Consider the following 14,073-nt stretch of genomic DNA (forward strand, 5'->3'; position numbering starts at 1 on the left):
TTCCTTCCTTCCTTCCTCCCTCCCTCCCTCCCTCCTTCCTTCCTTCCTTCCTTCCTTCCTTCCTTCCTTCCTTTTTGTTTTTGTTTTTTTTTGTCTTTTGAGACAGGGCTTCTCTGTGTAGCCCTGGCTGTCCTGGAACTCACTCTGTAGACCAGGCTGGCCTCAAACTCAGAAATCTGTCTGCCTCTGCCTCCCAAGTGCTGGGATTAAAGGCGTGTGTCATCGCTGCCTGGTGGCCAGCCTCAGCTCTCTTGTCAGCTCCAGGGGCACAACACTTCTGTAGGTGTCTCTGTCTGCCTCCCCTCTTGTGAATCTTGCAGGCCTCTCAACCTTTGGGCCAAGGCCTGCCAGTTTTGGGGTGGCTGCAGTGCAGGGTGCCGGGCATGATCTCTGGAGGTAGGTGCAGGTAATCTCGGAGATTCCGGATGCCCTTGTTTGTAAGGTACCAGTAGAAATGTCTCCAAGGAAACTACTCCTTCACCTAGCCTTGAGATTTGAGAGACTGCATGGCCTTCATTACATGAAAGTTGGGCACATTCTTGTCTGCCAGCTCAGGGTGTTTGGGCATGTGGACATCCTTTTTGGTGACTACCACGCCTTCCTTAAAAAGGAGTTAATAGATGGTAATCCAATTCTTCTTAGGCATCAACCTTGTGGCAGCTGTAGGGTCCAAGGCTGGAAAGCCCAAAGATTTATTTATTATTATACTTAAGTACAATATAGCTGTCTTCAGACACACCAGAAGAAGGTGTCAGATCTCATTACAGATGGTTGTGAACCACCATGTATTTGCTGGATTTGAACTCAGGACCTTCGGAAGAGTAGTCAGTGCTCTTAACCACTGAGCCATCTCTCCAGCCCGGTCATGATTTTTTAATGAAGAGTTGGCAGTATGAGAAAATAGATATATCTCTATATAGGAGTAATAGACTTATTTTTGTTTTCTTTGCAGTGTTAGGGACCAAACCTAGGGCCTTGTACATGCTAGGCAAGTGCTCTACTGCTGAACTGCATTCCCGACTCTACACCTCTATATTTTTTGGAAGTCATGACCAAGTATATGTTCTATCTAGGCTTAATTTGTGTAGTGTACATGTGATATCAACTTAATATTTAAGAGATTGTAAAGAGTGACTGAGAAAGTAATTTTAGCATTATCAACTCTAATTACTATGCAGTATGACTTTCTTCCATTAAATATGTCTTGAAGGCTTACTCTTGAAAGTTACCATTCTTACAGACATTTACAGTACATCATTTTATCATTGCAACAGCCCTGTAACGTGGTCATCTTTTATCTCCATTTTGTAGATTTGGATACTTATACCTGAGTAGTTAAATAATTTGATTATTGGGGCAGGAGAGATTGCTCAGTGGTTAAGAGTACTGGCTGGGGATGGCGAGATGGCTCAGTGGGTAAGAGCACTGACTGCTCTTCCGAAGGTCCTGAGTTTGGATCCCAGCAACCACATTGTGGCTCACAACCACCTGTAATGAGATCTGACATCCTCTTTTGGTGTGTCTGAAGACAGCTACAGTGAATTACACGGATCAAGCAAGGCCAGACAGACAGAGCGGAGCAGGGGCCAGAACAAGTGGGGCCGGCAGAGGTCCTGAGTTCAATTCCCAGCAGCCACACACATGATGGCTCACGGCCATCTGTACAGCTATAGTGTACTCATGTACTCATACACATAAAATAAATAAAATAAATCTTAAAAAAAAAAAAAAGAAAAAAAAAGAGTACTGACTGTTCTTCCAGAGGACCCAGCTTCAATTCCCAGTACCTATATGCCAGACACAACTGTGCAACTAACTACAGTCTTGGGAATCTGATGTACTCTCCTGGCATTCAAAGGCACCAAACAAACTTGTGGTGCACAGATATATGTAGTGCACAGATATGTGTAGTTAAAACACTCATACACATAAAAGCAAATTAAAAAAAAAAAAGAATTTGATTGTGTTCATTTAGTGAGAGGTAAAAGCCTAAATATAGCATCAAAGCTGTGGCCTTCCCCAGCATATTATTAGATAGTTTAAATACTTTGTGTTTGAAACCCAGCATGCTTTATATTTTTATTAAGATGGCTTAATAATCTATATTAGCATTTTAAAATTCAATTTCTTCATTTTTTGGGTCTGATAAAATGAACTACACATTAATGGAAAGTCTTTTACTTTCTTCCCAGAGGATCTGAAGAGGCAAAATGCAGTATTGCAAGCTGCACAGGATGATTTGGGTCACCTTCGGACACAGCTGTGGGAGGCTCAGGCAGAGATGGAGAATATTAAGGCAATTGCCACAGTCTCTGAGAATACTAAGCAAGAAGCTATAGATGAAGTTAAAAGGCAATGGAGAGAAGAAGTTGCTTCACTTCAGGCTATAATGAAAGGTAAAGAACAAAGATCAGGTTTTAGACTTTCTAAGATCAACAAATTCTGATGCTTGATACTGTTTTCATGGTCTTAAAATGTGTTTGTGGTAACTGCATTTTAATGCGATAGATAGTGGTGGCGCACGCCTTTAATCCCAGCACTTGGGAGGCAGAGACAGGCAGATTTCTGAGTTTGAGGCCAGCCTGGTCTACAGAGTGAGTTCCAGGACAGCCAGGGCTACACAGAGAAACCCTGTCTTGAAATGGCCCCTTAAAAAACAAAACCAAAAAGCATTTTCTGTTTATATTTAGCTTTATGTATTGTCATCTTCAAGATGTCAGGTGAAAGGGAAACCAGAGGTGTTGTAATGAATGGGCACTTACTGCTGTCTTTAATAGATCTAATAATGGAGACTTAGGGAGATGATGTAGTAAATGAGGGTGGTAGTTACTTGTACAATTTAAAGCAGGTTTTACAACTGGATTTTTATTTGTTTAGATTTTCAAGTATAATGTATATTTGTATGTGAAATATTTGTTTGATGGGCATGAATGTCCTTAAGGCTAAAATGGACTTTATGGAATGTTCAACTTGTGAGTCTTGGTCTGAAGGAAGTATAATAGTGTGCATAGCTTCTTTCCTTTTTGCACAATGCTTTTCATTACTTCTTTCATTTTTGAGAATACTGAGAAAATGAAATAAGGTGTTACCTTAATCTTTGGGATCTTGGGATTAGTTAATATTTACAATGTGTACTAATGGTAACTGCCCTACCCCAGGTGGTCTTTGCATTTCTTACATAGTATTCCTTAGAGGAAGCAATTAGGGCTACCTCTGTTTCTGAGTCTAGCTCTCACTAAGGGTTACTCTAGTCTCATGTAGTAAGTCTGACTGTAGCTGGGAAGTGGTGGCGCACGCCTTTAATCATAGTGCTTGGGAGGCAGAATCAGTGGACTTCTGAGTTCAAGGCCAACCTGGCCTACAGAGTGAGTTCCAGGACAGCCGGGGCTACACAGAGAAACCCTGTCTCAAAAGAAGTCTGACTATTGTTTTATCTGTACAGGAGTTAATTTTTCTCATAGGAATCAAATCCATCTGTAGGTAAGCTAGGGGTGGTTGTAACAGTTCTGCTGCCCTACCCATATCCTAGACTTTTCTGGCTATCAGCGTCTATATAGTTAACATATTGTTTAACATTTCATCTTTGCTTTGTGGCTGAAAAATACTTATACCTCCTTCAGTCTACATTAGAAAAGGAAAAAAATTCTAGAACTTTCCATGCTTTATCTTCCTCAAACTTTGTTGATAAAGTATGTGGGTTACCTTTTACTATAAGAATATTGAAATGTAATTTTGAGCCTCTGTATTTAGTTTTGTGTTGTGAGGTAGGTGATCCCACTAAGCTACTTTACGCAGCTTTAAAGTGCAGTATTTATATTGAACAGCATAAATTCTGAGTTTGGTCTTGTTAGTAATGAAGAAGGAGTAAAAATTAGGCCTGGAGAAATGGGTCAGTGGTTAAGAGCATGTGCTGCTGTAGAGGACCTGGGTTCAGTACCCAGAACCCACAGAGTGGCTCCCAACTACTTGTACCTACAGTGGGTTCTGGTACACTCTTCTGACCTCTGCAGGCAGCAGATATGCACATAGTGCAATATTTACATGCAGGCAACACTCAAAAATATAAATGTAAAATAAAGATAAATCTTTAAAAAAAGAGATAGAGAAGAATTTAATGAGCCACCAGTAAACAGTAGTACTTGTCAGGTGATGTTTCAAGACTGTATTAAAGAGAAAACTATTTTGTAAAAACTTTATAGAATTTGTCTCAGTTTAGAATCTTAGGTTTTATAGTAAATTATCCCCCCAAATACTTCCTTCCTTACATGTTCACAGTTATAATGAAATGTTGTATTTGTTTTGGGAGCCACAGTATAGTGTCAAAGAACATGGATTTGGGAGAGGGTATTAGATGTGAGTTGAACGCTTCACTTTGAATTTCTCTAGGTTTTCTTGTCAAATGCATATGGTAGTCCGTTGTGAAGATTGGTGATAAAGTAATGCAGCCTTTGTTTTCACTCTTAAGAAGAACTAGAATGTTTTTATTGTCTCAAGCTCTTAACGTAACTTAAGAACTCTTATGAACAAGACATTTGCCCTGTAACGTTAGACATGGACTATGTGATGTTTTGTAGAGACAGTCCGTGACTATGAGCATCAGTTTCACCTGAGGCTGGAGCAGGAGCGAGCGCAGTGGGCACAGTATCGAGAATCTGCAGAGCGGGAAATAGCTGACTTAAGAAGAAGGTTGTCTGAAGGTCAAGAGGAAGAAAATTTAGAAAATGAAATGAAAAAGGTATGCAGGAATATAATTCACTTATAGAATTAGAATTGCTTGAGTCTAAAAGCAGAGTGTTTAAAAGCATTGCTGCAGTGCTGGAAGTTGACTGCTGTGCTTTCTTTCTGTTGAAGGAGTTCCTTGTGCACTAGACAGCACTTTCCCTCCCTCCACAGTAGTGACTGAGTGCCTTACTGTCTTCAGATCCTTGATGGGATGTCATCTCTTCATGAGGCTTTCCTTACCTCTATTTAAGATTGCAACCTATCTATCTGCCCCTTCCTCTGAGCTTCCAGGACTCTCCTGATTTTCTGTACCCTGCTTCAGGTTTTTCTTTGCACAGCATATTTCCTCATTAAACAGAGTTTACCTTTTATGTGTTTGTTTACTGCTTTTTTTCTATTTGGTAGAATGTAAGCTCAGTGAGGATGTAGTCTACCTGTGTTTATTAAGTGGGTAGGATGGTGTCTCGCACATAGATGCTCGGTGAATTCATGTTGGTTGAGAGATGTTGTTTGTATTGTGTCTAGACAATATTTTAGAACACTAGGTAATTTTTTTTCAGCATACCTTGGTTTCTATGACAAATGCTATATGTATTATGCTTGAACAATACCATGTAATAACTTTAATACAGGCAACTAAGTGACAGAGACATTTTAACATTGAGAACATTAAAAATATTTGTGTGTGGATGTGTGTGCACATGTGTGCCACAGCAAGTGTGTGGAGGTCACTTTCAAACCAGCTTTTAGGATTTGGTTATCATCTTCTACCATGTAGGTCCTGACTCAGGTCATCAAGCTCAATAGGAGGAGGCGATATTGAGCCAGCTGCTTGATCCTCATTAAGAACATTTTCAACAGCCTTTACATAGTTTGATTACAGAAATTATTTTGTGAATTTATAGTGCATATGTGTTTTTAAGAACATAGAATAGCCCGGTGGTGGTGGTGCACACCTTTAATCCCAGCACTTGGGAGGCAAAGGCGGACAGATTTCTGAGTTTGAGGCCAGCCTGGTCTACAGAGTGAATTCCAGGACAGCCAGGGCTACGCAGAGAAACTCTGTCTCAAAAAACCTTAAAAAAAAAAAAAAAAAAAAAAAAAAAAAAAAAAAAAAGAACATGGAATAATTAAAAATTAAAATTTTAAAAGTGGATAATAATGATCTTTAGCTAGTAATCCTTGCTCTATTCTTTATATAGATGTGTAATTATTCTTTGCCACCTTAAAGTTTTAATTTTTAAACTAGCTTTTATTTTTATAAAATATATATATATATATATATATATATTGTGTGTGTGTGTGTGTGCGTGCGTGCAGCACACGTGATACTAGAGGTAAATGTCAGGAGTCTTCTTTCTTTCTTTACCTCTCTATTACTAAAATTCTTTTTAGTTACATTTTTTGTGCCATGTTTTGATTATATTTTTGCCTCCCCTAACTTCTTCTAGATCCTCCTCCCCTTCTTCCCCACCCAGCTTCATGTTTTTTTTTCCCTCTCCTTCTCAAAAGCAACACAACCTCCCTCCTCCCAAATGAAAAATCAAACAAAAAGGCAAGAAGACCCCAAATACCAAACCAAAACAAAAGCACACAAAAGAAAGAACACAGAGTCTGTTTTGTGTTGACTTACTCTTGGTTTTAAGACCTGCCTTGAATGTTGTTGATATACCCAGTGATACTCCATTGGAAAAAGCTGAAAACCTTTTGCCAGCAGGTATCAGTTGCAAAGAGCCTTTTGGTTAAGGGTGGGATTTTGTATCCACTTCTCCCTGCTGGGATTTTTGTCTTACTTGAACTTGTGCAGGTCTTGTGTGAGCTGTCACAGTCTCTGTGCATTCATTCATATGTGCACCAGCCCTGTTGTGTCTAGAAGATGCTGTTTTCTTTATAATTTTTTTAAAAGATTTACTTATTATTATAATTAAGTACACTGTAGCTGTCTTCAGATGCACCAGAAGAGGGCATCAGATCTCATTACAGGTGGTTGTGAGCCACCATGTGGTTGCTGGGACTTGAACTCAAGACCTTCGGAAGAGCAGTCAGTGCTCTTACCCGCTGAGCCATCTCTCCAGCCCCCGAAGATGCTGTTTTCTTAGAGTTAACTACTATGCTCTTCTGCATAGTTACTTGAGTCCTCAGGGAGTGGGGTTTGACGAAGACATCCTATTTAGGGCCGAGTGCTCTAAGGTCTCTCACTCTCTGCGCTCTGTCCAGTTGTGGGTCTGTGTTAATATTCTTATCTGAAAGAAGGTGCTTCTTGAAGAGGGTTGAATGAGGCGGCTGTTCTGTGGGTACAGCAATGTGTCGTTAAGAGTCATTTTAGGGCTGTGTTCCTTTAGCAGAATAATAGTAGTAAGCTTCCCCTGGGCCAATGGCCTATTGAGTCCCAGGTTCTTGGCCACTTTAGCAGTGTCAGGTATGAGTTCTATCTAAAATGGTATGGGCCTTACATTCGGTTGGGTCAGGGGTGAAGGTGGGGGTGGGTGGTTACTTTTGTATAATTTGTGCCACAGTTGCACCAGTATATCTTGCAGACAGGTCACTCTTTTGTCTGTCTGTCTGTCTCTCTCTCTCTTTATTTATCTTTTACTTATTCACTTTACATCTTGTTCACTGTCCTCCTCCTTGTCATCCCCTTGCCTTCTCCTCTGAGCTGGTAGGGGCACCTTGGGTATGCTCCCCCCCTGACACTTCAAGTCTCTGCAGGGCTAGGTGCTTCCTCTCCTAATGAGGCCAGACAAGGCAGCCCAGCTAGTAGAACATATCCCACACGCAGACAACAGCTTTGGGGCAGCCCCTGCTCCAGTTGGTTGGGACCCACATGAAGACCAAGCTACACATCTGCTGTGAGGCCTAGGTCCAGGCTGTGTCTATACCCCCTGCCCCTCCCCATACATTGAACTTTCACACTCCCCTTCTGATCCCCTCTCCCATCCAGTTCTCTCCCTCCATCCGCCTTCCACGACCATTCCATTCCCTCTTCCAAGTGAGGGTCAAGCATCCTTGCTTGTACCCTCCTTCCTGTTCAGCCTCCTTGGGTCTGTGGATTATAGCATGGGCATCCTGTATTTTATAGCTAATATCCACTTATAAGTGAATACATACTGAGCATGTCCTTTTGGGACTGGGTTACCTCACTCAGGATAATACTCTCAAGATCCATACATTTGCTTGTTATATTCATAATGTCTTTGTTTTTTATAGTATTCCATTATGTAAATGTATGACATTTATTATTATTATTTAAGATTTATCTTTGTTTTATCTTTCACAGTTTCATACATGCATACAATGTATCTTGGTCATACTTACTTCCAACTCCTAGTTCCCATCCCTTTCTCCATCTACCTTATTTTCTTTTTTGTCTTTTTCTTTTTTGAGACAAGGTCTCTACATCCCTGGCTGGTCTGAAACTTTCTACGTAGACCAGGCTGTTTTGACATGGAGATCTGCCTCCCAAATGCTGAGATTAAAAAAAAAGCATGTGTTGTAAGGGTCCAAAAACCGCTGAAGAAAGACCCAGACTCAGATAGTATGCAAAATCAAAGAGCATCAATTCTGCAGAAACAACCAGCATGTGCGGGGGGTGGGGGGTGGGGGGTGGGGAGTGCAGGGCAGGGGTCAACCATTCTTTGAAATGGCGATCCCAGATAAGGGCAAAGAACAAAGAACTCCCTAGAAGGATTAGGTAATTTAGAATTTCATTAGTGGGTGCTAGGGGGTGACAGGTGATCAGTGGTCTAAATTCCTATGTCATGAGCGTTCAACCATGTGATGAAATAGGGCTGCCCCATGCAGATGGCCCATTCTGAGATATTTCCCCACTTTTGTGGTCATCACCAGGCTGTTCTTTGGGAGGGGGTTTTATTATCTTGTTCTGGATTTTATGGTCTATTCTTAGAGCTGGTGTCTTATGACCTAGTTTCTGGGACTTATGGTCTATTCCTGAAGCTGGTGCATTATGGCCTTTTTTGAAATCAGACCTGGTCCTCAAATGGAGCAAATGGAGTCCTTAAATGGGGGATAAATGGGGTTTTATATTGTCTTTTCAGTGCCACCACATTGGGTACTTTACTTTTTGAGACAAGGTCTCTCACTGGACCTGAAGCTCACTACTTGGGCTAGATTGGACTCGTAGATCCTGCTCTGCTTCCCAGTGCTGGCATTATAAGTGTGAACTACTACACTTGACTTTCTACATGGGTCCAAACTCAGGCCTTATGCTTCTTGTGTAGTGTATAGTGAGCCCTGTACTGATTGAGTCAGCTCCTAGGCTTCTATACATTTTATTTTAGTTTTTTTTAAAATTTTTTTTGTGTATGTATCTGTGTAGGGCACATACATATGAATGCAGGTGCCTATAGAAACCTGAGATTTCGGATCCTTTGGAGCTACAGTTACAGGTAGTGTGAGCAGCCTGATGTAGGTGCTGGAAATTAAACTTTGGACTTCTACAAGAGCAATACATGCTCTTAATCTCTGAGCCATATCTTCAGCCCAAAATTTTATTTTTTAGGAGTTTTTTAAAATATAAAAATGTGTGATATTTTATCATTTCAATATACTCCATGCCCAGTTTCCTTAACATTTTGCCATATAGTATGTTATACTTGTTAGAGTTAACAAAATAATTCCAATTTGTCATTATTAACAAAGGTTCATTCTTTGTATTCAGTTTGTATTAGTTTTCACCCAATGTCCCACCTCCCTTTTTTTTCTCCCTTCCATCCAGGAAACCACAGGGCATTTGGTTCATGCAGTCACATGGTTGTAGGTGTGGCTTGACTATAGTAGCTTCTATTATTGTGTATGTGTATGCTGTGTGTGTATGTTCAGACATGCATGTGGGGGTCAGAGAGCCACTTTAGGGAGTCAGTCTTCGGGGTTTGAATTCAGGCATGCACAGCTTTTACCCACGGAACCATCGCACTGGCTACACTTAGTGCCCCTGTTAGTGGGCTCCGTAAAAGTTTGTTCATATGATACCCAGCATGGACATTATGATGTCTTTTGCTTTAGTAATTATGATGCATGCTTTTCTTCCTTCCTTTGCCTGCTGATTTTGTAGGGAACCCCAAGTAAGCCTTGGCTGTGAAGATGTTTTAAGCTAACATGTCTTTTCCAAACAGAATTTAGTTCAACACAAAATAAATAGATTTTTATAAGGATCAGGGAACAAAGTGACTCTGAAGCTCTCTAACTTTCTTTTGTGTGTGTGTGTGTGTGTGTGCGTGCGTGCGCTAATATTCCTCATATTAGTCATTATATGCATGTCTTTATTCTGAACAATTTAGGGTAAGTTTGAACTTGTTTACATTAGGTAAATAAGGTTAATTTTCATTAGTAGCAGGAATTCCAACTTTTCAAATTGTTATCCTCTTTGTTTACTTATTTTCTTGTTTATTTATTTTGTTCCTCATAATATAGACAGCCTGGAACTTGCTATCTTGACCAGGCTGGCTTCAAACTCACAGAGATCCACCTACCCCTGCCTCTTGAACACTGGACTAAATGTGTTTATTTTTGCTTTTTGAGGCAGAATCACACTCTGTAGCTCTGGCTGGCCTTGACTTGACATTCAGACTTGTGTAGGTTCCACTTGAGTGAGTCCCCTTGCCTCTGCCATCTGAGGGTACACCCAGCTCTTGATTCTGCCTCTTATATATGAGATATTTTATAACTGAGTCACTTAGTAAAGAAATCAGCTATGTTACAGTGAATCTATTTTCCTACTTACTGTCAAACTGAGTGAAATATTTGGGAAAACCATAATTATGCCTTGACATTCATGGTAAATAATCTACTTAAAAATGGAATGGGCCCTGGGAGCTGGAGGTAGAGGCAGTTGTCAGACACTGATGTTGTGCTAGGAACTGAACTTAGGTCCAATGGAAGCGCAGTGCATGCTCTTAAGTGCTGAGCCATGTCCCTAGCACACAGTAAAGCTTTATTCTGAAGAACATGTGTGTTATTTGCCAGAACCTAGGGCCAAATATTATCAGATATCATCAACAAAATAAACTGTATTCAAAAAGACAACTATTGTATTGTCTCATCTCGTGTATGAAATCTAGGGTGTGAGTGTGTGTGTGTATGTGTGTGTGTGTATGTGTATGTTTGTGTGTATGTGAGAGATAAAAGACAAGGAGGGATCTGGGTAAAGGAAGAGGGAGGAGTGTGGCTGGTGCTAATGGGGTCAAGTATAGGATGGACTTGAAAGAAATGCACTTTTGAAGCCCATTATTTTGTAAATATAATGAATGCATGCAAATAAAAATTCAAAGAAAAAACCTGAAGAAAGGATTGGTACTTGTGGTACTCAGTCTTATGCATGCTAATAAAGTGTTTACTATAGTTATACTAATTTTTAGTAAGTAGGTAGACCAGGGTTTCTTAGAAAAGCCATCAATTAGTAAGTTGTTGCATTTAATTCTTTGTAATCATAGGCCCAAGAGGATGCTGAAAAGCTTCGTTCTGTCGTGATGCCCATGGAGAAGGAAATTGCAGCTCTGAAAGATAAGCTGACAGAAGCTGAAGACAAGATTAAAGAGCTGGAGGCCTCAAAGGTTGTGAGATGCCCTTACCCATCTGCTCCAATGCTGGGAACAAAATTAGGATCACTTAAGAAGTGGTGCTGGGAAGTCATTTAGCTTTCCATCTTAAGAATCTTATTTTTTGTTTTAAATTCAGAAAAGCAAAATGAAAGCAGACCCCCTCTATGGTAATCGGGCCTTTGGTTATTTAAACCCTCAGTGATGATGCCTATTCATGAGTTGCTCATTTTATCCAAGTGAGACTCAACTTCAATTTTCTCTCATTCTCTCCCCCACACCCCTACCCCCCTTTCTTGGTTTACTGAGACAGAGTTGGTCTGTGTATCCTTGTCTGTCCTTGCTCTGTAGACCAGGCTGGTCTTGTACTCAGGATGTGCCCACCTCTGTCTCCTGAGTGTTGGGATTAAAGGTGTGTACTACCACTGCCTGGCCTCCTTTTTTCTTTTAACAAGTTATCTTCATTGGTTTATTTTTGTAAGACAGGGTTTCCATGTAGCCCAGGCTGACCTTGAACTTGCTGGGTATTCCATGCCTATTTTATATGGCTCTGAAGATCAGGGCTTTAGGCTGAGAACTCTTGACAACTGAACTACATTCCTCGCCATAGTTTTCTTACTGAGGAAAAGAAGTTGTTTATAGTTGACTATTTCCTCATCCTAGTCTAGAGATCTTGTAGAGAGGGTGCATCTCCTATTGGCCACATACACAGCATGGCTGGGATGTGGCTCCTTGGTACAGTGCCTCTCTAGCATGCTCAAGAGATGATCCTCAGCACTGCATAAGCTGAGCATGATGACGGATGTCTCATAATAGGATGTCGAAGCAAGAGGACTGGAAACTCAAGGTCATCTTCAGCTCTATTGTGAGTTTATACCCATCCTGGATTACATGGGATGCTGCTTTTAAAAAGCCAAACCAAACAAAAAATGAAGTGGAAATATTAATGGGGCGTTAAAATTTTTATGTTAGTTTTTAGTGCTGGAGATTGAACATAGGGCCTCACTGAAGTATGTTAGGCAAGTGCTCTACCACTGAGAAAATTTTTTTTTTTCCTTTTAAGTTTTATTGCATTATGATGAGAAAAGTTACATGATTTCAAATTATCTGAATTTGTTAACATTTAAAAACATATTTTAAGTAAATAGAATTAAATCACATTCTTGTTTTCCTTTTGTACCCCAACTCCTCCCAGAGACCACCCCCTTCAATACCTACAATATCTTTTTTTGTCATATTCTTTAAAATTTATAAAATACTATAACAATAAAATAAAAATGAGTATTATAAAAGTTATTTGATATAAAACAACATTCAATTTAACAGTCTTATATAGATGCTTGTCTACAGCAATACTGAAAAATGGGGTGTTAAAATTTTTGTGTCAATTTTTAGTTCTAGAGATTGAACCTAGGGCCTCACAGAAGTATGTTAGGCAAGTGCTCTACCACTGAGAAAATTCTTTAGTAATGAAAGAACAAAAGAGGTTAGAGGTGCAGTTAAGTGCTAACGCTTGTCTAGTATGCATGAGGGTCTAGGTTTGATCTTCAGTACTAAAAGTACTAAAGGAAAAAAGTGGTCAGCAAGATGGAATGGCAGATAAAGTTGCTTGTCTTCGTGCCTGATGACTTGTGTTTGATCTCTGCTGTCCATATGATGAAAAGGAGAACTGGCCCCCAGAAGCTGTCTTTTCATTTGTGTGTACTCCAACTCTGTGCCCCCACTTTAAATAGAAGTATTTGAAAATAAATCTGAGAAGAAGAGGTGTAAGAGATTGTAAGAGATGAGTAAAAGAAGGGGCAGGTAGAGTCCTGACTTGCAGCCATGTCATGTCTGTATAGTTCTTGAACCCATAGTAGGTATAGTTCCTGTACAAGACTGGATCGCTAACAAACCCTGTTACAGGAGGAAAGTGGTGCATGGTGTTCTTACCTCCATGAGGGTTTATTTGGAGCTAATGGTTGGTGGATGAGGAAGAGAATTTTTTTTAGTGGTATAACCAGTGATGTGGTACCCATGCTCCCACAAACTCTCCCTCAGGCTCCTGTGAACAGCTTACTCTGTCACAGGAAGGAAAAAAAGATATAAAAGTAGAAGAGGGGCTATGTGGGGAGAAAAAGTGTCAACAAGGCAGGAGTGGGACAAGAGAGGGCAATGGAGCAGATGCAATCAAAGTACAAAGTGTGTATTTATGTAAGAAAGTACCATTATGAACCCATTATTATATGGGAATAATATAGCTAATAAACTCATTAAAACAAGACAAAAAACAAATGAAAGGAAGGAATGTAGAAATAAATGGAAATGTATCAATGTTAGTAACTATAAGCTAATATATTCTACAAGATAGTCAGATCAAATTTTAGGAATCTTGAGCCATGAAGATGGCTCAGCAGATAGTGTTTATTGCTAAGTCTGATGACCTGAGTTCTATTTCTTGAACCCACACACTGGAAGGAGGGAATGGACTCATGCAAGCTGTTCTCTGACTTCCACGTGCTCAAAGCACTCATGTATACACACACACACAGAGTCGCTCGTTTGTGTAAAATACCACCCTGTATTTTTGATATGACATATAACTAAACACAAGGTAAGATTGATCATAAAGAAATAAACCAGGCCCGGTGGCTCACACTTGCTGTGAGTTTGAGGTTAGTTTAAGCAACAGATAAGATCTTGTCACAATAAACAGAAAAGTAGAGAAGAAAGGGATACATAACAATGCACTATATATATTTAACCAAATGAAAACTGATATAAGCATTTATAAAATAAGTTAAGATGGGAAAATAAG

The 14,073-nt window shown here is 40.0% G+C and overlaps 1 protein-coding gene across 3 annotated transcripts in view; it reads left to right on the forward strand.

The window, feature by feature from the left end:
• The window catches only part of Rabep1 (rabaptin, RAB GTPase binding effector protein 1), a 105,776-nt gene that overhangs the window by 34,345 nt on the left and 57,358 nt on the right, over positions 1–14,073 (forward strand). For 2 of the 3 annotated variants that reach the window (XM_031353114.1, XM_031353115.1), the window contains exons 3-5: positions 2,193–2,396; positions 4,575–4,735; positions 11,172–11,291. In XM_031353114.1, coding sequence (XP_031208974.1) covers positions 2,193–2,396; positions 4,575–4,735; positions 11,172–11,291 — 485 coding nt within the window. The remainder of the gene's footprint in view (positions 1–2,192; positions 2,397–4,574; positions 4,736–11,171; positions 11,292–14,073) is intronic. The other variant, XM_031353116.1, reaches the window with a different exon arrangement.

This window comes from Mastomys coucha, unplaced genomic scaffold (assembly GCF_008632895.1).
Source record: "Mastomys coucha isolate ucsf_1 unplaced genomic scaffold, UCSF_Mcou_1 pScaffold5, whole genome shotgun sequence".
NCBI lineage: Eukaryota > Metazoa > Chordata > Mammalia > Rodentia > Muridae > Mastomys > Mastomys coucha.